The 23,505-nt window shown below is 36.8% G+C and overlaps 1 protein-coding gene across 5 annotated transcripts in view; it reads right to left on the bottom strand.

Moving 5' to 3' along the window:
• Positions 1–7,736: 7,736 nt before the first annotated feature.
• GABRG2 (gamma-aminobutyric acid type A receptor subunit gamma2) overlaps positions 7,737–23,505 on the bottom strand; it is a gene marked incomplete at both ends in the record, with an annotated part of 69,517 nt that continues 53,748 nt past the window's right edge. For 2 of the 5 annotated variants that reach the window (XM_082323976.1, XM_082323977.1), the window contains 4 exons: positions 7,737–8,012; positions 9,542–9,565; positions 11,431–11,636; positions 13,704–13,856. In XM_082323976.1, the coding sequence (XP_082180102.1) occupies positions 7,737–8,012; positions 9,542–9,565; positions 11,431–11,636; positions 13,704–13,856 (659 nt within the window). The remainder of the gene's footprint in view (positions 8,013–9,541; positions 9,566–11,430; positions 11,637–13,703; positions 13,857–23,505) is intronic. The other 3 variants (XM_082323978.1, XM_082323979.1, XM_082323980.1) reach the window with 3 other exon arrangements.

Raw genomic sequence — 23,505 nt, 5'->3', positions numbered from 1 at the left:
AAGTAATAATTCAAAAAGGCAATGGACAGGATATGCTAGTGGAGCACACAGCTGCTTACACAAGCTGCAGCACACTTAACGAGAGTCATGTTTCCATGATCTAAATTCCTTCATGGGTGGGTGAGAAGGCTCTTTAGAGGATTTTGGAAGAAAGCTATGATTTTGGTTAAAAGAATCTCAGAAATTTTCTGAGAGTTCTGTTCAGTCCTACTCTCGGATATATTCGGGACTTGGGTTTGTTTCTTTGCACACAAGTGATAGGGTATGAGGTCAGCAACAGCTGGAAGGAGGAACTGCTCTACCTTTTCTTTAAAGTGAATGCTCCAAAGGCAGAAAAGGCTTTCAATGCCTAAAAATGTTACTTTATTAAAACACAGACTAATGTACTAGAACAAGATGAGTCTTCCAACAGAGAAAGTTCTGATCAACTGTGCCAGATCATACAGGGTAGTTTGAAACAGATCTCTCCGTGCATATTAGGAGTTTGCAAGGTGGTTTCTCTGACACAGTTTTGCTTTCTACTGTACAGGTTTTGGATAGCTTTGTGATTTGAGGTCGTGCGTTTCCCCACGTAGCGTTCTCTCAGGGAAACGGCCTGTTTTGGTGGTTTGGACCTGTCTGTCCAAATGCTCCGCCAGACCTAGAGGGGAGCAGAACAAATAGACAGTCACGCTCCCTGCTGCTCACTCACCTTTGTAGCAAAGTCTAACTTAGGATGTTTCTACAGTAAATTTAAAAGTAAACAAATTATTCTGACAAATCAAAGTTAGAGGTGTACTTTATATTCTTTGTAGTTTGTTTTAATACAGATTTTTTTTTTTTCTTTTTGCTGTGGTATTTTTGCAAAATAACCTGTAGAAATAAAGGAGGAAAAACACTTTTATAACTAAATGACCATTTCTTAAGCTGCTCTTGCAGTATCATTTTGTTGAGTGTTTTTATTCTTTCGACTTGATAGTTCTTCTATATCCCAAGTGTTTGAGCTGAAGAAAAAATATTTTGTTTTGATTCGAACATTATAACATTTAGTAAACTACCTTCTCTCATCCTTGTGTAGTCTGTACCTGTGATTCTCTGACACTGAGACTCTCCCAAGGGCCATCCAGGCTATGCTCGGCTAGTGTATGTCTTTCCAAAAGAGTGGCTGAAGACTCCTAAGAAACAGCAAAACTACTGGAACCAGGGAGGGCAGCCAAAAAATGCTCATGAAGTCTTGTTTGGGGTCTGAAGGAATTAGTGACAGGTGTTTCATTGTGACGAGTCTTTGCTTTCCAGAAATATTCAAGGAGCTTCAGCATCTGTAGACAGCATCCTCAGGTGCTTGAAACCAGCAGGAGTGCTGCTGTAAGAGGAGGGTACGGCTTTGGTGAGTTTTATGCCACAACTATATGTTGTCAGGGTTGGCAGGTTGTGCGAATATGGGTACTCTGGGCTATTACAATTCAGTGTAGAGAGACTGGGTCTGAACGAGAGCTGGCATCAGCTCTCCTGAAAACAAGTAAAATAAAGGCAAGCTTGAAGTTAGCAGTAGGTCGTCTTATCCCTTTTTAGCTTTCTAGTATTGAGTCGATTAACTTTACAACTTCACCTGCAGTTTCTTTAAAAGTGATAGTCAAATTACAGTAATTTTTTAGAGTTGAAATGGAATCACAAATTTGGGTGAAGCTGTGAGCTTGGTGATTTGTGGGACAGAAGCATTATACATGCAGGAAAGATGCAGAGCTGCTAGATCAGCAGGAAAGCCATCAAATTCAGGTGAGTGTTCAGTGAGGGCAAAGGAATTGGAAAGAGCCAAAGGAAAATGCCTTTTTCTACAAGAAATCTCACTGTGGCAGCAGATTAAAGAGCACGGATATAAGTAGAACAAGAACGAGAAGCAGAAAAACCTGTGAAACCTGAATAGATTTGTGAGATTATAGAATTGCTGAAATTGTCAGACTAGTCTTTCACTTCTAGTCTTAAGGGAAACATGGAAATGAATTCTGAGAATTCATGAATATGCATTGTTTTATCAATATAAACATGCAGACTTTTTTTTTTTTAGAAAAGGCGTGGTAAATTTACGCTTTTTTTTTCTTCTTTAATACAACAAAGTATCCAGCTATGCTAAGTCCTCTCTAGCAGGTCTATCTGACTTTCAAGGAGTTTATATCTTCATCTACTACCTTTATAGACATCTTGTAAATATATTAGCTGGATAGATGTGTCCATGAGCTTGCGTCTCATTTTAGGAATGAAATGAGAAGTCTTGGTTTAGAGGGTTTTGGGGGGGAGGGTTTTGTTGGTTGGTTTGGTTTTGGTTTTTTTTTTTTTCTTCCTGGGGGTAAATTAAGGTTAGGCTTCTCACAGCAAAATTACTCAATCTATAGTTAGGCTTATAGCATATACCTGAAAAATCTAAAGAGAGTGATGGCTGATTAAACCTCATCAGATATAGATTTCCATATGCCAGTATCAAAAAAGCATGTGTCTGGTGGAAAGATCAATATTTCTAATGTTTTTCATACAGGTGGAATTAAAGCTATATTAATCTTTTCTCATTTCTTATTTTCCCTTTTCTCATTTTGATAATCAATATGAATTTTATGTGAGTCCAAATGAGAAAATCTTATCCAGTCTTATCATACTGTGCTTTTTTTCCTCCCTACAAGAAAGGCAACCTTTTTTAATATGTTTTTCTGAACTAATTCAACATTCTGGAATGAATTATTCAAATGCGTTTCCTGACTTGTAAGCAAAGCTTTTAGTTCATGTCTGTTATTCGAGATCTTTTAAAGGTCATGACCTTTCTTTTACATATTCAACAGATATGTTTTTCATTTTAAATCTTGACTTTAAAAAGAAAACCACAGTAATGTGTAGGTCGGAAGTCTAAATCTTTTCATCTACAGGATGCTTCTAAATAAGGAGGGAAAGTGCATTGGCTTTTAATTTTTATAAATGGAACAATAGATCTCTCATGGCTATAATAAACTGATTTACCTGTGAAGCTTTTCATAAGATTTAATTAAATTCTCTTTGCAAAGCAACTGAAATTTCGTTTGAAAGACAACACTTGCATTTTTAAATGTCACTTTTTCCCCTGGGCTGTAATTAAGTTTCATTTAGATGGCTCCTTTGTATTTTCATTTTTCTTCTTGTGTTCGTACTTAGTGTTGGGTTCTGCCCTGGATCACTTAGCTTAAAATAACAGGCTTTATTCTTCTAGCTGCAGAAGCCCATGAACAGGCTTTATTTTTTACTAAGTCCTTGTCTTGGACCTAGTATTCATTTCCAAATAACATTAACTTTCTGCCACAGCATCACCAAAATCTGGTTCTTCATCCATGTAGATGAAGCCTGAACCCTAAACGTGCTCTGTTGCAGTTCAGAGAACTGCACCCTTCATTATTCTGGCCTTGACAATTATTGTGTTTTCTATGGATCATATTGCCTCTGAATTCCTCTTCTTAGCTTGTTGCTTTGGGCTGCCTCTTTTAGTCCATTAACGTACATAATTCTTACATAATTTAGCAAATTCTTTTGTTTGCTTCTCTCATTCAGTTCTCGGCTGCAGGCTGGACAGAGCAGATCAGCTCAATATTAACTTTCAGCCTCTATGTCATAGTCATGCCTTGGTTTCATTCCTCAGCTACCAGCTTCTCCCACAAAGACTTTCTCACTTAGCCCTGCCTTTCCTCTCTAGCATGAGAAACGCTTCAGCAAACCTGAAAAAATCCTTGCTTATCCTCTTTCAAATCCCAATTTACAGCTCATCTCTACCACGAGCCTACAAAACCCAGATTTTTGTGACAAGGCAGATAATCTAAAACTACATTTTCCCAATTCTTTTTTTGGTTCCATGTAAAGTAATGCCATCTCCTAAAATTTGTGCAGTTAACAAAGCTTTTGCCTTCCTTTTGTCACATTATTCATTTGCATTGAGTATTTCATAACTATTCTTTTTCCTTTTTCTACCTGTGTTTTTTAGACTGAAGGGCTTTAGGAGCATAGGAGGAAGGAGGTCCAAATATTTTGACCTCCAATATATGCCAATATTTGCTGCTGTAGCTATGTCATTGAAACTGATACACGTATATTTGACCAGTCTATTCATGTTAGCTGGATTTATGTGACTGTGGAAAAATGCGGTAGAAATGAGTGGATTAAAAAAAAAAAATCACTTCCCCCCCCCCCCCCCCCCCCCCTTTTGTGTGTGTGTATATAATCTGTGCTGGAAACTGCACCTTTAGGAACTTTAGCATTTTGTATTGTACAGAGGCTAAAATTATTCCATACTAGCTAGTTAAAATACAGTCTTTTGTGGTTGCCTAACACTGGAACTAGGAGGAGTCACATTATCTTTTTGAATACCAGCTCTTTATTTACAAACTGGACTTTGTAAATGTTATAAATGTATGAAGATTTATAAATGCTTTGAGGGTGTTCTTTTTTGATGTGTGTATATGACATAATCCCTGGGACAACAATGCCTTGTCTAAGTCAGGACATCTACATACTCTTGGGATATAAATAGCAAGTCAATAACTGTGCCATTAGTGTATACTTGGCAAAACTCTTAATGGCCATCTGAACAGCCTCAGACATATCGCAGAGCGGTAATATCTGTCTGCAGTGTGATGAGCTTGAAAACATTTTAGCAAGTCTGTTGCATCAGGAGTGAGTTTCTTCCCTAGAATGCAACTGGGAGAGTTAATATGTATAATGTATATATAAATATAATATTTTATATGTAATATGTATGTGTGAATATGTCTATATAGATAGGTTCCTGAGCAGTTTTCTTCTGAATAATAACCCTCATCATATCCAAATGCTCTTTTGCTTGCTGTTTTGTTTGCTGTGGTGGCAGTCTGGCTTTACAATACAAAGGTCATCTTTTGATTCTGTGCTGAATAGCTAATATAATCTCTACTCAGAGGAACTCGATACTTTTTGTTTAGTTAGCACAAGGTTCTGCTTTGGTGTCATTTTCTCACTGGGTATTACGTGTTTCTCCATGAACTGTCCTTTTGAATCTCATCCATTTTCCCCAGGAGGGAATGATAAATCACCTAAATAGGTGTGGCAGGGGCCAAGGTGTTGGGTAATGACTGATCAAGAGCTTATTTCCTTTACTTTATGTAGTGATGGATGGTAAGAAAAGCTCACTCAGCTCCGTAACTGCATGTGTGGCACGCTCTTCCATTTTGTGTGGTTTGCATTGTTGAGAAGGGGGTATATCAATCTTTAATTAAACTCCTCCCTTACTGGAAGGAGAAGGCTGACTTGCACAAGTGAGGGATCTGCTTGTTCCTCATTATTGCATCCGATTCTTCAGTGTCACAGGCTTTCTATAGGCACGTGTAATCCTATGGCTGAACTGGGGTAAAGTACTTAGTGTCACCAAATCCTTAATTTCACAGACCTTGAAAAAACAAAAAAATCTATATATGTTGACTGAAATGTATTTGGACTAAGGGAATTAGAGGGCTGGTTTGGGCTGAGCTTCATAATGATCTATATAAAACCTATTTGGTAGCAGGGAAAAGATCCAGGCAAAAATTGAAACCTTAAATGTATAACATCAGCCACTCTTATTAACTGCAAGGAACTAACAGAAAGCTGTGATATTACTGACCACTAAAAAAAAAAAAAAAAAAAGCCATCTGTCTGGCACCAGCTGAAACACATTTCCCTGTGCAAGATGATTGACGCTCATTCAGGGAGTGGAGACGCGCTCTACTTTAAATAGATAAAGGTTATCTCTCTTCATTAGGGTACTTCCAATTCAATGATTTTTTTTTTTTTTTTTTTCCTTAAGAATAAGATAATCTTCAAAATGGTTTTAAAGACTTAGTCTTCATCCTTGAAAGTTATGTGGGTGAGCCATTTGACTACAAAATGAGACAATGCAGAGGGTTATGAGGATTATAATCACTTATATTTAGGGAGCTGATGAATCAAACTAGTCAAGCAGTCTAGTCCTTGAAGCATGCTTTTAAGAAACTAATCACAAGAAAACTGGAATTGAGTGCAGCAGTTTTATTGAAAAAGTCCACAGGTGTGTGCAATTCCTTTATTAAAATGTTTTCAAATACATTGGACAAGGAGCAGTCGATGATCAAGTGTTATTCCTTTTTTTTATACATTTTTATTTCCAAAACTATACAAACATTGGAAAACTTTCCTTTTCCTCCATTTTAGCTATTAATAATTCTGTAATGATAAGTTTTATATATCTCCCTTTTCAATCTGCAAACCCACTTTCCTGAAGGTGACATTTTATATCTTTGACAATTAAAAAAAAAAAAAGTCAGTCATATTTACATGTGCTTAAGGTTGCATAATTGAGCATCATACAGGTTCTGAAAACCAGTGGATACAGGGTTTTCAAGATTCACCCGGGTGGGTTGAAGGTTTTAAATACACATAAACTGCATACATGTGATTTAGTAGCCAAGACACCCTTTGTTCCCTTTTATTTTCAAGGCTATCTATAAACTGTGTGCTAGCCATGGTAAAGGTTTGTTTTAGCAAAGGTACTCACCGAGTGAAAAGCAGCACTGACAACAACTATTGCTGATCAAGGACGTGAATGGGCAGAGAATTGTACGTGTGTATATAATACAAAAATCTAATGTTTCGAAATGAACTTTGAAGCTCTTATGTAAAAATAATGTCCAGAAGAAAAGCTATTTTCTGGACTGGATTAACGAATAAATAAAACCCACAAACACTTGTGTAAGGAGAAAAGTAGAGCTCAACATGGGAAAAGAACAATAGAAGCACATGGATTAAATTCGGAAGCTGATTTTGCAATGTATAATTACTGGAAATTCAGTTGAAATATAGCAACATTATCAATGGGAAATGAAGGCTACAACTGCAGCAGACACATACAGTATACTTTATGAGCTATTATATTGGCCATACAGATTTGTCTACATGTTATTTATTTGAATCCTTAAGGCTTCTCTAATGTGGTACATGAAAGTGCTGTCTGCTTGGATCTTCCATGCATGAGGGAAAGGGGTAATTTTTTCCAAAAAAAAAAAAAAAATTTGTCCACATTTCAATTACAGTAGCACATCCAGAGACACAAAATAAAAGACAAAACCTTATGGTACCTTTGTTTCATTTATTTTGGCCCCCAAAAGATGCATGCACTAGACTTTATGTACTACAAGGTATTGAAATATTTACAGCATTGTACATGTGCTCTTAAAGGGATGGAAAAGGGACAGGTCTATTTTTATCTTGGTGGGAGTAGAAGTTACTTTCCTAGCTTAATAATACCTATTCAAAGTGAGAGATGACTCTTCCAAAAAGAAAAGCCCACAGAGAATAAAGCTATAGCATAGTTATAGCCAATGTTGACAAACTGTACAGCACTTTACCTGGGAATTCTCCTCTCTCTCACTCCGGTTTGAAATAGCAGGACCAACTACTAAGCGATGTTGCCATGCTCCCCTTGCCCTGTCTGCTGTTTCTCTCTATTCCAGCAGGTATAGCTGTATATTACCTGTTTATATGATTTTTATTTCAAATTATTTTGGCGTGTTGAACAGACATTTATTTCACAATAACCTGATGGCAATTTTTGGACAAATGATATGATTGATATTTACCGGATTATGGCACTAAAGAATTCAGACCATTATAAAGCGCATCATAAATACTTCAAGTGGACTTAGGAAACCATCTCTCTAAGAAATTCAGTGAGTAAGGCTCATATCACTGATTTCCTTCTGCTTTTAAAGGTAAAGATATGATACCCAATACACCAGGTTAAACAAACAGAAGGCAGTTGGGAAGAAGATGCGGGCATAGGAGTCCATTTTGGCAATGCGGATATGTATTCTTCCATGCCTCCATGCTCCTGTTCGACAATCCTCAAAGCAGCAAAAAAAACTGGCACAGTCCTTGCCATCAAGACACTCATACCCATATTCTTCATCCCTTTCTTGGAGGTGTGTAGCATTGTTCATTTGAATAGTAGCTGATCGAGGGCGGATGTCGATTGTAGGTGCCTAAGGTGGAGTGGCAAAAAAAGAAAGAGATGGCAGGAGGGAGAGACTCTGTTATTACCCCAGACCAAGAGGGAGACAGAGACTAATGGTCAACATGTGAATGATGGTTCTGCGTGGGGTACGTGGGAAATTGCTGAGGAGTTCTAATGGTAATATTACCTTGAACTTGTTAAAATCAATTGCATCAAATGCTTTAACTTTACAGGAAAGCAGCACAAATCAATATGAAGTTAACAGCTGTGGACAATTAGCTTTAAAGCCAAACTAAGTAAACATTAGAGGTTAAAGGAAACATTCAGGAATGTAACTGATGGCATTTTGAATTAATTTGTGGTTTATATTTTACACAGCTGCTTGATATCTGAAGGTAATTTGTGTATTGTACATGGAAGGAACTGAAATAATCAATTGGAAATGCAGGATTTTAATATAGGGCTGGTTCATGTTGAGACCGGAACAAATATGTATACAGGAAAAAAGGCAAAAACTGGGTCTTTTGAATAAGGTTAGGAGAATCTCTGTAAGACTCTCCAGTTGTTTGAATATATGCAGTTCACTAACTAGAAGGTTCAACATGTTCTAAATTTTATATAGTAGCTGTACATATGTATACACGTATATATTTAGGATGAAGTGAGCAAATTAAGCATTTAAAACACATTTGAGCACTTGGCGAACACTAGGATGACAGGCACTGAAATTTCCTGCTGACAGTTATTAGGGTAAAATAACAACAATTCCATTCCATAAGTATGTAAATTTCTTGGCTTTTATTTTATGTGTTTTCTTTTTTTCCCTGGGGTTTGGTTTTTTTGTTTGTTTATTGGTTTGTTTTTGGTTTGTGTTTGTTTTTTTTTTTTTTTAATGAAATCTCTGCATTTCTGAATGAAGATAAGGTTTAGATGTGGAACATAGCTAGGTATATTTGCTAATTTGCTAAGATTGTGTTGATCCAGTGACAGCGTTAAAAATATATATATGCATCTGAAACCCTTTCAAAACTCTGACTTTTTTGCCTAAGAAACAGCATTTGAGTAATTGATGATGACGTTTAATTTTGCGCAGGTCAACATCGAAACAGATTTGGTTTTATAATTTGGAGTGAAATCACAAATGTTAAAAAGACAGTGTCAGAGTTGAGTTCTAAAAGGGCGTATTGCAGGTTTCTGGTGTAGCTGGTTCTATTGGATCCCATGGCAAATTGAGAAAGAGAGGAGCAGATATGTAACATTAAACTCTCTTAATTCATGTGATCCAATAATGTTGGTCACTCTTGAACTTAGTTAAGTTCAGAACCATAGTGAATCAGTATTTGGGCTGCTGAATCAACTCTACAAATTGTTTAGAAATATGTAACCATTCTACTTAATCAGGAAGTTACATTGAGTAGAATGATTAGATGTCTCATTTAAAAAAAAAAAAAAAAAAGAACAAAAAAACCCCCCAACAAAACACCACTCTTGTAAAAGCTCTAATAGTTAAATTCAGCAGTCGCATGCAGTGAATTTCCATTCCAAAAAACATTATACCTTGAAGGAAAACATCCGAAGAAGCTTTCATTTTGTAGACAGAAAAGAGAATCAGAGGGTTTTGTTTTAAATTAAAGAAAGGAAGGAAAGAAAGAGACAAAAATAATGTAAATTAAAAATATGTTTCTAAAACATAGTCAAAAAGAACTAAATTTATAGAGAAGTTGGGATAATAGCAATTTAAACAAGTATCTGTAATATAAAACCCACACATTTTTGACTTGTCACTGTCCCATAACTACATCTGGGCCAAAGACATAGGATATTGAACTCCATTGAGATCTTTTCATATTCCCAGGGGATTCCAATCTTTTATGTTGAACTATTTTGAAAGAGACCATTCACAGTTTATAAAAACACTTTTTAGAAAAAAAATCTTTTTACCTGCAGACTGGGTCCTGAACACTCTACTTAAGTTTTTTAGAGTCTGATTAGGATCCAGGCAGTCATTAGTAGTTCTGTTTGTCCCTAAATGCTCACAGGTAAGTAATGTAAAGAACAAGTAATCTGCCCTTATACGGACATCTCTGAGATAGCGAAGTTTGGGGCAGTTAATCTTTGCTTCTTCAATTGGCTGTGGAAGGCACACGTGCAGACAGCCAGCCTTGCAGTTTGGCCTGAGAAGGGCCAGGCCGCACCACCCTCCAGAAGTGCTTCTTGACCAAAAGAGGCCTGTGATCAAATCCAGCTTCAGCATACCTGAAGTTAGGGGAGAATTCTTCCTCTACACTCTTATAGATGTTCTTCTGGCTGTTTATCCACTACAGAGTACATCTCTCTCTCTCTCTTTTTTTCTTTTTTTTTTTTTTTGTCTACTTCTCAACAGCTTTTAAAGTTGAAATTATAGCAATAAAGTATAATAAAAGATTCTTTAATTACTATTTTTTTCTATGTTCTTTTTGTGCTGTATGTTATAACTAAAAGAGCGTATCTTCAAAAGTCTTTGAAGATTTTAGGAGAGCAAATCCAAGTGACTTCATTGTTTCCTAGATGCCTGAAATGGATTTGGAAATATTCTCTATTAATGTAAAACACTTGTTCTTCACATTTTTCACAGGCATACTTGGGTATTTTTGCAGACAATTAGGCTACTTTTTCCTCTAGGATTTTACACTAATTCTTTTCATCTCGGAGATTCTAGACAACAGGCTTTTCAGCTCAGTTGCAAAAGGCAAGGAGAAATCTGTCCTGGACAAAATAAGCAACAAAGTTCCCTGTCTGAGCAAAACCCCAAACCCCTACTGAGGATATTTCCAGGATTTTTTTATTGTGGCTATTATAGACTTTATTATTATTATTGTGTAGCATGCATCCATAAGTAACATTGTAAACTGCTAGCCAAATCGCTTTCTAAGGGAGAGAAGTAGATAAAGGAGGTAAGAAATAGAAGACAAAGAAGATAAGGAAACAATAAAAAGGAAACAGATGCTTAAGGGGAAATTAGAAAAAGCACACTCCGTAGTTCGAATACAAAAGTTTAACTGTAGTCCTGATAATAAAAAAAACAGTCATGTCAATAATACGGACATGAGCTAATGGCAGAGAATATTGCTAAAGCTAATGCAGAGAAACTGACAGTTCTTCCATAAAGGTCACAGCAAGAGCTCTAGCTAGAACATAAATAATGGTTTCGGTGATAGTTGTGATTCGCAGAACACTTTGGTTAAAAGGATCCTTAGTCTAAGAAATTAGTTTCTCTGGTATCCAGACAACCATAAAGTATGAGCTTTTCATTCTCAAGGTGAATGTTTGCATTCCTATTAATACAAAGGAAGACTATAGATGTAATAGCAAAGTCTGAAAAGGAAGTATAAGCATAAAGAGGGATTTAAATGCTCTCTCAGAAAACCTAATTGAAATTTAGACCTTGCTGGTAAAAAGATACATACTGGATTTTTCTTCTTTTTGTCTTTATCCTTGCTTGGCTTTCTGTTGCTGACAAAATAGTGCAAAGTTCCGTATTCCACCAGGGCAGAGAAAACAAAAATAAAGCAGACTGACACAAAAAGATCCATTGCTGTCACATAGGAGACTTTGGGAAGAGATTTACGAGCAATTGTACTTAAGGTGGTCATTGTCAGGACAGTTGTAATACCTGGCAGATAGATAGAAAACAACAGAAATATTATTACTTCAAGTAACAAACTGATTTTGCCGGTTATGTCTCTCTGACTGGTTTGGAATTACGCCTGGAGTTCGAACATAGAGCGAAGATATTAAACAGCACATCCCAGCAGTGAAATGTGGATTCAATGAGAGCTTCGAGGATTAACACGGGGTATGAAAATCTTTGCGTGGTCACTGCAAGTGCTGCTCTGCAGAATACTTTGGTTGGATGGATTCTGATTCCAAGAAATTTAATTCAGTTTTTTAGTTTTGTAGTCTACTTCTAGGGAGCCTTTATTTAATTTTAATTGAAAAATTTAGTTTTAGGGTTTGTGTGCTCAAACCCTTAAGCAGAGCTAGAGAGAAAAGAACTTGTTTCAGAGTGAGAAAATCATGGTGGAGAATATAAATTGCTTTACTCCATTCTTCAGGTTAGTTTGAAGACCAATCTCAAACTTCTGTGATGTTGGGATACATTTTGATTATTTTTAGTTGCAGGGTAGTGATACCAGAGTCAGTAAGAAACACACTTGCAGCCATTATATGAGGTAGAAATTAATGAGAATTCTTAAGAGAGCATGTAATCCAGCAGGAACTTCAGGACAAAACGTGCGTAGATTTGTATGTGCGCTACATAAAGAAATAAAACGGTTTCTTTTCTCTGGCCTAAATGCATTCTAGTTGTACGCAAAAGATGCTAGCCACACTCATATTATCCGCTGCTTGTTATTTAAGTGATTTGTTGCATATAAAGCTGGAAGGGAGAATCTCTCAGGGCTCCTTATAATTGTAACACTGTGAGGTCGGATTTCTCTGTGCCAGAGCGGTATCTCTTCTGGCCTTCATCAGTGACTGTAGTTTATAACTGAGAAGTACTGTGACATGCCTCACCATCCCTTCTCCTTTCAGAACATTATTCCCTGTACTATGATGTGAAGGATATTAAAAATGCATCAGAACAGTTAAAATCCATCACATTTTATATAGCAAGTTTCATACCACTGATTTTACCTCCTCAGTGGTACAAATAGGCGAATTCTCAACAGAGGGACCGGTCTGTTTTGTATATCTAAGCAAAATTTAAAATAACAGCTGAATACCTTTATTAATTTTATACTTCTTAAAAGCAGATTTTATAACCTCTTTTTAGAGAGGATGTGAAAAAGGCAATAAAGCGCTTAAAACTTTCTGTCATGGGAGCCACTGGTCCTCTATTTCTGTGTTTCTTTCAGGGGAGTTCTGGAATGAAAATGCTGTCCCTCTTTTTGCATTCCAGTGCTCTGTGCTGTAGTTCTGCGAAGAAATGAAAATGCAGAAGGAAAAACTAAAATGATTCTCACTTGTATGGATTTAATGCAGAAGTAGAAAATGTGTTTAACTTTCTCTGGTTGAATGTTTCTACTTTGCGAATTCTTACAGCCACAGCTACTTTGCACAAGCAAGGTTAATTTGGTCTCTCTCTTTGTTTGTTTGTGGAACGGTTACTAAATGTGTAGGAATTGCTAATTCTGATTAATTGCATGTCACATTTTCATGTATACGATTTTAGAAGCCACCAAATTCAGTTGATTTTGTGGTCTGAAGGCTACATTTGATTGTTGGTCCCTAAAATAGAAGTCGGGATACTGCATTCTCCCCTTTTTACCATTACAGCACACAGCCAGCCAGAAAGATTGGTTCCTTCTTGGTATTTATTTTGTTTGTATTGCTAGTCACCGTGATATGGACGTAGAGCAAATAAAAGTAATGTGTCCCTGCCTCTAATCCAGCAATGGTCCCAATCCTCTTGATGTTTATAAAAAATACTGCTGTCGTCAGAAAAGATGCAAGTTTTTATTGTAGGCAATCTACAATACTAAGAATCTGACATAGTAAAAAGGAAGAGATGCAAATACGGTTTAGGCTGTGTTATTCCTTGGAAATGACTGCATCCCTCTAAACGAGGAGAGCTCGTGGGAAATTGTCTCTCCTCATACATTTACAAACTGGTGATCCGCAGAGCTGTCAATTAAACATCATAACGCTTGAATAAAAGCAGGAAGAAAAAACGACTCACCCAGTGATGTTCTGGCTGGAACTGCATCCTTATTAATCCAGAAAGAGACCCAGGACAACACAACAATAAGTGTGCAGGGAATGTAGGTCTGAATAGTGAAATAACCCATTCTCCTGCTCAGGTTAAAGTAAACAGACATGACTACATAGTCTCCTGTAAAATAAAAGTATACTGAGGTAGAATAATATGTTAAAAACCCAAAATAAAATTTCTATATAATAGCTAAGGTTTTCCCATTCTGTGATTCACCAGATATACTGATGGCAAATACATGCATACCTCTTCTTCAGCACTGGTATAGCTCAAGAACTGGTGGATTTTCCATGCTATGAAAGTAAAGAGTCTTGCAGGTTCACTTAGGTAACTTGTATTTTAAGATGTCAAGGGTAACCTCCCTTGCATAGCACAGCAGGCTTCTTTCTACCAGAGTCATTCCTCATAACTTGCAAATGCCTAGTATAGTCCTCTTAGAGCAACTGAGGGAGTGGTGGTGGTCCAGCAAACCTCCAGTCACCATGCTGTCCTTGTTAGGATGCTCTCAGCTCTGCTCTCAAATAATTCATGCTTTCAGATGTACTTTCTAAATCATTCATGTTCTCAACTATTCTTCAGGGCTAGGCTGTGTCAATAATTAATTTTTTATTTGCCTGCAGATCTTCTGTTGTATTATTTCCTCTAAAAGGATTTGAACCCACATCTCCAAAGTGCCCCAGATACCGAGGCTGTATGTTACTCTGGCGTGCATAACACATCATTCCCATTCAATAGTTTTGTGATTCTTTTTCCAGGTTTTTTTTTCCCTCTCAATCTATTAAGTAAATTCCACCTGGATTCAGGAATACAGCAAAGCTTCAGGTTTTGATGTATTTTTTCCTAAACTAAAAAACCCTAGTTCTCATCTTTACTTCAGATTACAGCACTCCTGGGAAATCTTGATTGCAAAAGAACTACAGAACCCCAGGCTACAAAAGAGTTCATTGCAATTCAGTGAAATGCAGTCCAGAGAAGTCTCAGCTGAAACAGAATAGGATTTGCAAATTTAGAGTGAGATAGTTTTCCAGTGTTATCAAAGAGACTCTGTGGCTAACGTGTATTCTGCTTAGATCGGTACCTTTAGTTAATGTTGAGCTCTCTGTTTTCAGGCATAATTAAAATTTTAATTTCCCCCAGAATAATCCCTTTGAACCTGGTCGCAGAAGAAACTTCAGAGATAATTTTTCAGCTGGTGCTTCTTTGTGATATTATTTTTTTCAATGTGAATGTCCATATCCCAAGGATTAACTGGTTTTAATTTAATTATATTATGTTATAATTAAACCAAAAACTTAAAAAACAAATTATATGTGTGTGGTTTACAAGGAGATATGGCTGAATATGAGCAACCAATTTTAATAACTGCAGTCTGATTATCCTCTTAATTCAGAGTTAAGTTTGCATTATATGTGTATGTCCCCTTCGTATATTAAAAAAAAAAACGCAACCCAAAAAAACTCAAAACCAAAAAAACACCACTGATCAGGAGCACTGTAAAACTGAAGCCATAAAATTACAGTATGACTCGTTCTTCATCTCTCTGGATCATGTATTAACTTCCTGCAAAGTGATTATTTTGTCAATTTTGGGAATTAACTTTTACATTCATTCACCTTCATATATGCTGTTAATAGCATTGGTATTTCAAAATTGTTGTGGGTGTTTTTTTGTTTTGGTTTGGGTTTTTTTGGTTTTGTTTTGTTTTGTTTTTTTCCCTGGTAGACATTACTTTAAGCAGTAGCTGTATTACTTCCATGCAGTTTTAAGAAGGCTGTTTTCATGCTTAGTGTTATTATATTACTTTAATGAGACAAAAAATTACAAGAAGAGAGAGGTGAAATATAAACCCAAACATAGATGAGAACATAAAAAGGTACAAAGGATTAGCTCAGAACTGAAATTAAAAATTAGATGTTTTCTTTCTGTTATTGCTTCTTTTTCTGAAGCTGCAGCTGCTATAGCCTCTTTTGGAGTAGCTGGAGAGATATATCAGATCCTAGGTAACTACTTTCTCTGGGTATTTTGTCCTGTACTTGGACAGGTCTTTTTTCCCAACTGTTTTTGTAGTTCTAGTACTCTTGCCTTGTGTAGGATCTTTTATTCGAAAGAACAGAAAATATCAGAAATCTAGTACCCAAGCCAGCACTTTCCTACAGGTATGAGAGTCAAATCCAAAACTCAGTACCTGTGCTGAGAAAACAAACAGATAAATCCAGATGACCTAGACCAAGGCATACAGCCAAGACTTCGTGCATTGTCCTCGTTCAATAACAGTGTATGCAAACCAAGCCAAGTGGTGGTATGGATAACATACGAATATACATATATGTGTATATAGAGACAGTAGCCCTCAGTCTTTCTATTTTATAGACCATTTCCACATACATTCTTTTATCGTGTTTTTTTCTAGAAAGCTTGGTGGTGATCATCTAGTCTCCATGGAGACTTCTTTGGATTTTCCCTTAATGCAAGGAGTGTTTTTTATACAGTAAGCTATTACAATAATATTTTAACAATATTTTATGCATTATTTCAAAATACTTTTTTTTTTCCAAAAGGTAACGCAGAAGAGCTTTTAAAATGTTAACTAACTTGTAAAGGCCTCGGTCCCTTCAGCAGCCATGAAACATTACTTTGAATTCTCTCTCACCTCAAAGATGCACTTCAGAGGACATCCATTTCCATAGAGCAAAAGCGGTGTCCTGTCACAGAGCATTTGCTACGCAAACTGGAGACACTCTGGGTGGAAGTGTTTTATATCTAATTGAACACAATTCCCTCTGCTTTTTTTTTTTTTTTTAAAATACTGGACTTCTTAACCAATTATGTTTAGAAATAGCATACCTCTGCTAACATGTTCCAAAAAGTTAAAAAGTGGTGTAATTATTCTAGATTTTGTTCAACCCTCACAAATGCTATTGCACCTTCCTTTATGCAAAGACTTTCTTTCCTAATGGATATGTGTGTAAAAAAAATCCAAAACACTCTGGAATGATATCCATAGGAAACACTGTATCAGCTCCTGATACTTATAGACAAAGTCCACAGAATTATTCTGGCAGATCTTATTTCTCAGGTGTTGTAGGGTTGGAAACATTTTACTGAAAGCTCAAGGAAATAAGAGACCATATATACTTTATATGGGCTTTAAGGTTTCTACTAATGGAGAAGTTAGAGGAAGTAAAAACTTCAGTGTCAGCTATAATTTGCCAGGCAGTGTGGAGTTGACCAGGCTGAAGAATCATTCAAGGATGCATAAATTCTTTTAAATTACATGTTGTTTTCTAATCTGAAAGCCTGCTGGTGCTGCAGATACTGTTGCGTTGTGGAGTAAATTCCACTATTTCAGAGAATCTTACTAAAGAAAGGAATAATGTTTATACCACAGAGAGGTGTTTTGTTTATTTCTCACCTTGCTCGGTTGGGATTTTGGGAAGTGGGATGTACTCCTGATTTCTTTCAAGATAAGAGTGAGAATAACAAATATAGTTAGGAAATGCCAAGACAAGGCAAGTTAATAATTCTGAAATGTATTGAATATCTCTTCTAGCCTTGAAGTCATATGAGCAATTGTAAATAAAGCAGTAAGGAAAACAGGACTAAGTGGTAGGATGCTCCAGAGAAGCATCTTGCTAGTATTGCCCCATTTACGTAAGTGATGTTAGAATGATTATCAGCAGGCCTTCTGAGATTTTGAATAAGAAAAGTACTCTGAGCGTACAAATTAATGCAGGACCAAAGATGTGCAATTTAGGACCTAGTATCAGCTGTCGTAACACGTACATCCAAAACGTAAAATGTATTATGTCCTCCATGGAACATGGACTTGACAGTACTTTGCTTTAATCACACCTTTCATGATGGAATCTTGCCCCAGCCCTGTTTTTATCCGCATTTGTTTTTTCCGACTCTGTTCATGGACTTCTCTGCTCTTCAGCTTGGGACCAGCTTAAATACTCTCTGTTATTTTTAGATTATCTCAGTGCCTGAGGTGATTTTTCACTCCTAGTGTGATGCCTGCATGAAGCTGTCAAACTAAGACGTTGTTTTAGTAAAAAATGGCCAGACTTGATCCTTAGCACAGTGTCATTCATTAGCCCTCACTTGGCAAATTGATAATCTTTTCATTATTACTTCATGCTCTTTCCCTGAGCTCTGGCTCTTGTTTATCCAATATTGTCTACTACAGCAAGAAAGCTTGTCAGAGTGCCAGATTGCTGTTTGGAGGGCTAATATACTTTTGCATTTTTCTAGAAGTGAATGATAATGCAACCTGGCAGTATCTCTGTAAGAAAACATACTTAAGTACTTAACATTTGGCACCCTAATTAGAAGATTTTGGATTACTTAGCCTTTCACCAGAGACCTTACAGTCCTGCTGCCCATTCTAAGGTATATATAACTATTACATATGTCTAGAAAATAATATCTAGGTAATTTTCAATTTTTAAAGAAATATAAAGTTTCCCTAGAAAAAATAATCTTAAATCATTCTTAATATATTTAGATCTCATCTTTCTCTCTCTCTCTCACTCTGTATGAATATATGTATTTCTCCTATTCCTCTGTAGTCATCTGTGTTTATATACATAGATGCACAGACATAGTTTTCTTCGGCTGAAGATACAATAACCAGTTAATCAGTTTCTTCAGTGACATATATTTAAACCAGAATGCGGTCCCTCGGGAAAATGCTATCCAGGTCATGTTTATCCTCACATATAAATACTCATATCATGTTTTCTAGTAAATGCATATTCCTGCCAATTCTGTTTGGAAGATCACGAGACGCAGGGCAGGGTTCTGACTAGAGCCACAGCATCTTCATGCTGCTGCTCTGAATGGAAAGTTGAAGATTTCTCTAGGTGGCAATAATCCCTGCTGCACATAGAGCAAGTGCATGGGCCTTAAGTCTCTTCTCGAGTAGGAGGTATTTTGAAAAGGCGATGCATACCATCAGTATCCAGTGATCATGACCTTAGTAAGCCCTTACAGAAGGTTTTATTTCTAACAGTTCTGTGCTATCCGAATTTACACAGACTCAAAGCGGTCTGTGCGAACTTTGGAAACTGGGAAGCTCCTCCTGCCGTACACTTGTGTGATACAGTAAATTGAATACCAGGATTCAGGCTCTGTTAGACAGTAGGGAGAGTGAATTCCTGATTTGAGGAACCATCTGCGCATAAATCCTGGCCTAAGTCCCAAAGGTTCAATAGAAGGAATTAGTCGTGCCAGGAAGCATAGCCGGGGGAACGTACACTGCACTTAACTGATTTAATCAGCGCAGTGGGTGTGATCCTTCATGGCTTCCTGGTTGTGGAATCATTTATACCTGTGCGAAGTGAATGGGAAATTATACCCATTAGTACTCTCTTTATGCAAGTTTAAGTGACTGTGCAAAGTGTAAGGTACTGGGGAAACAAGCCTCTAATTTGTACTCAGAAGTGATTTGGAAACTAGTACAAATGCTGGAGAAAAGAACAGCTTTCTAACATCACAGGAAATTGGTTCTTAATTATAGTTCAGGTAGCAACACTTATAGCTGAGATTGTCTCACACTTACTATTAAAAGATTCTGTTTCCTCTTGTTTAAGACACTGCTAGGTTTAAATTATTAAAAGAACTGCAGAAGAGCTTCAAAAATTATGTGTTTGTCACCTGGTCCAGTTATTTGTATGTGTAATTTCTGTTCATTCTCGTAGATTGTTTTGGAGTGGAGAAAATTCAGTGCTTCATTTCTGTAAAATATATGGAGTTTTGAACAGGGAAATTCAATTAGGTGAAGGGCTGGCCCTTTTACATGTTGGCATTTCTGTGAAAGTCTTTCATGGCTAAGTTAAAACAACCAATGTGTGCATAAACGTGTTCATAGACATAAGAAGTTTTTTGAGAGTTTATAAGACTTTATTCTGACTAGCCCCATGCTATCTCTGTTTCTTACAAAGTTACACGCCACTCTGAAGGGCACAGCAAAAACGGATGGTAGAGGTGGCTCTGTTCTTCTCAAACTTTATTTGTCCCATCATACAGTCCACTACCGAAAATCTCCAGAATTTCTCTGTGTGCTGAAAGTATACAGCATGCGAGCTGATCCTGTGGTGTCAGGGAGCTCCCCTAGGAACTGCATGGGTTCTCTCCCAGGGTCTGAACAGGATTTTCCTTGAGTATTTGGTTACCTGAAATATTTTTGCCAGTGCTTAGTAGTATGAAAATCAGTGTGTTTTAGTAATTCTGATCATGTTTATAATTTAGTGCTTTTTGTGCCTTAAATGTAAAAATCTGTGGAGAAAATAAATTATATAGGCGAATATTGATGATGAATCAAGAATTGGCAGAAAAACGCTACCAAGTATCTTTATTCTATCTTTCTAAAACTTGAAGTTTTCTTCTGCTAGATGGATTTGTGAAACTGCTGAGAAAAACAAAAGGACAGGAGAAGAGAAATGTATGAGCCAAACTCTCCCAAAATTTCAGGTCATCAGTTGTTCTTTAAGGACTGATCAAATGACCAGCCACTAGGATTAATGTGGGTCACTGTCTATGTGGTAACTAATGGGTGCAATTTTGTTAGCGTGGCCACATGGTTGATACAGACCCAGACATGTACGAGCTGTCCCGATTTCCAATGGGTTTTTCTCTCCTAATTTTACACAGAAACCATACAGAAAAGAGCAAGAACTTTTAAAAGTTTTGCTTAGAGAACCATATGAAAATATAAATAGAAATGGAACCTTTCCTCAACATTAACTCATATAAACAAGTACATTAATAGATGACTTGTTTATGTATGGGAAACCCTATCCAGTTTATCTTTCTGGATGGAGTATACATAGGAAAAAAGCAAATAAAAAGTGTCGTGCCACAGGAGGGCACTGTCACCTCAGAATAGAAATGAGAAACGATTGCAAGTCTGCCATTGGAAAAACGAACCTTAAAAATTTCTAATTATTCTCCCCATTGAGTGTTTAGACAAACACTCAAATGGCATAACTGACTTCTGTGGCTCTGTTAACAGAGGAGCACTCGTAAGAACTAATCTGACTCTTGAATGATAGAATATTACCAAAGTAACATCACCTTTATGCTACAAGTAACGAGTATACACTGCATAAATTGTTAATGAAGAACAACTGTGGCAGCAGAATTTATCTTCTTTTCCTCATAAATAACTAACAGATACATCCTTGTTCTCTCTCTCTTTTACTGTTAACATGGCCAACAGTCTCATTTTCTGTGAGGCAGAGATCACAGCTAGCACTGTTGTTGGGGGTTTTTTAAAAGAATGAACAGGTAAATAGTAGTTTAATGGAACATATGTATTTTCTTGGGTTTAGTCGTGGTACATGGAAATACCATTGAAATAGTTACATATGATTTCTACAAATACTTCCTTTCAGGTATGAGCTTTGTTGTAAGTTCGTTGCTGTCAGTGCTCTAAGTAATGCTCTAAGTAAACTCTCACTCTAAATTAATCGTATTTAAAAAAAAAAAAAAGACACTCATGATGAATTTGGAAAAAAGTTTTTAAAAAATGTCTAAAATATCTTAATAGAACTGAAAGGCTTTAATCATTGACCAGTTTGTTTCATGATGTACCCACAGATAAAACAAGACAATCCCAGACCCAAAGGGTTTATTAGCTAAGTCTGCAATATTCAGATTTCTAGAACATGTGAAAAACATCTGTTATTTTTCTAGAGCTGGCATTATTGCATCTTGCTGTGTATTAGTTCAGTGCCTTATATTTCTGGGCTGGAGCTACGTACCCAAATCCTACCAAATCCAGGTAAACTTCTAATTCTCTCTAGCTCTTAAAATGCTAACCTACTGGACCAGTACTGGCTGTAAAAAGAATAGCAAATGGGACCAAAAGGATCCTAAATGCATCTTTCCTCTTTAAAAAAGAGTCAGGCTGGTGCCATTTTTATACAGATGTTCTGTAACGATAAATAATAACTAGTTGGTAAGCTTGTGGGGCGTTGCCTGTAAAACAACCAATTTCCTTCACATTGTGTGCCCTTCTGTTGCAAATGAGTGGTCCTTCTGCTTCTGGCACACTGGAGGGCAGCAGGGTTACCCCAAAACTGCTACAAGTGGAGAAATATATATATAAAAAAAAAATATATATTTATATATATAAAAATATATATTTTTTTTTTTTTTTTAAAAAAAGGAGTGGTAAAATGTGGACAAAGCTGTTCCTCTTTTATGTCAAAACAGGTGATGGTACCAGAGCTTTGGTGTATGCTCCACTCAGCAGTGGCTGGATGCAGATTACTGCCTCCAGGAAAGGCAGGAAAAGGGGAGAATGGGAGACTGGAGTCAGACCTCTCTCTCCTAAATCAGGCCAGTGTCAGACTGTGCACTACATTGTACAGTGCAGCTCTAATCTAGGATGAAAAATCATGTAAATAGTTTAAGATTGGTGTATTTATCCTGATGCGACTTCATTTGGCTTTTGTCCCCATCTCTTTTCGTGCCTTGACAGGCTCTATATTTGGGATTCTTCTGGCATTTACTGTCTTGGCGAGGGTACTGAGTCAGCCTGCAAATGTGCTTTAGTGAGATGTCTTGCACTGTTATGGTGGTATGAGGAAAACAGTATTTTTTTTCTAAACACGCAATTTTCTATGAGGATTCAGGTTTAACCTATTCAAATTATTCTCTTGTATAAAACCTAAAGTGACCTATTTTTGATGTTTGTTTTTTCTTCTTCCACAGGTCAGAAAGTTCTTAAGCCTGTCTAGTTCGGTACTAATGAAACAGTACTCCTAAAATTAGTCATTTATCATATGAAGAGATGATATTAGCTCCTCCAGTTCAATATGTTTTTACATATATCACAGGAAAATAATTTCAGCTGAAATATTTGATCACTGGGCACATGAGTGAATTTTCATAAAGATAGGACAGAAATTTGATCACAGTGCTGATCATAAGCTGTTATTTGAGATTTATTGGTGTCCACAGCCAGAAATGAAAAGCCTGGGGAAAAGGCAAAATCAGAAAGAACGCAGTCCCCTAGATATCTGACTATGAGATCTTCTCATTATCTCATCCTTTGTCAAATGCCCCTTTTGTTGTTTCTGTCCTTCACAGTTTTTTGTTTTTTCATTGACTCATTTTTAGACTGCATAAGGGCCGCACAGTTTCAAAAAATAATTAAGTCTCTTTCTTTTCAAAAATACTCGACAACCTCTTTCCCTCTGAGGTTTAGCAGCAAAATACCACTATTGTGTCATAGAGAAGTCATGATGTGAAATAATATACAGTGAATGTTTAGCCTTTAGGGCAAAGAAAGAAAAAAATCTGCCATGGCATTGTAGATATTTGCTTGCAACAGACTTGAAGCACTTGGAAGCAGTGCCGTTCTCTACCTGACTGTCAGCCCTCGCTCTGTCCGGGCATTAGATGAAGAACGGGGTGCTTCATGGTCATTGCTGATACAGCGCAGCAACTGTACTGTGTGATTTCACCCCTATTCTAAATATCCATTTCTAAGCCACGAGTATAGCTTGATTATGTAGTGAGGTAAAACAATGTTAAGACTGTGACAAAGCTTATGCTATAGTCCATTTATATAAGATCATCTCTGGGATTCGGGTAGCTGCAAGCCTGGTTTTCAATTTACATTCCAGAGGATGAATCCTAACTACATTGCACAGCAGGGCGGAGGGCAGGGGATCGGAGGAGATTTTCTCTTTTTTTTTTTCTGTTTCTAAAGAGTAGCGTGTATGTCTGTCTGACATCAAACACCTTGATTTCTTGC

Source organism: Platalea leucorodia (genome assembly GCF_965183815.1).
Source record: "Platalea leucorodia genome assembly, chromosome: 11".
Lineage (NCBI taxonomy): Eukaryota > Metazoa > Chordata > Aves > Pelecaniformes > Threskiornithidae > Platalea > Platalea leucorodia.
Note: the sequence above shows the minus strand (reverse complement) of the source record. Positions and strands in the feature narration are given on the sequence as shown.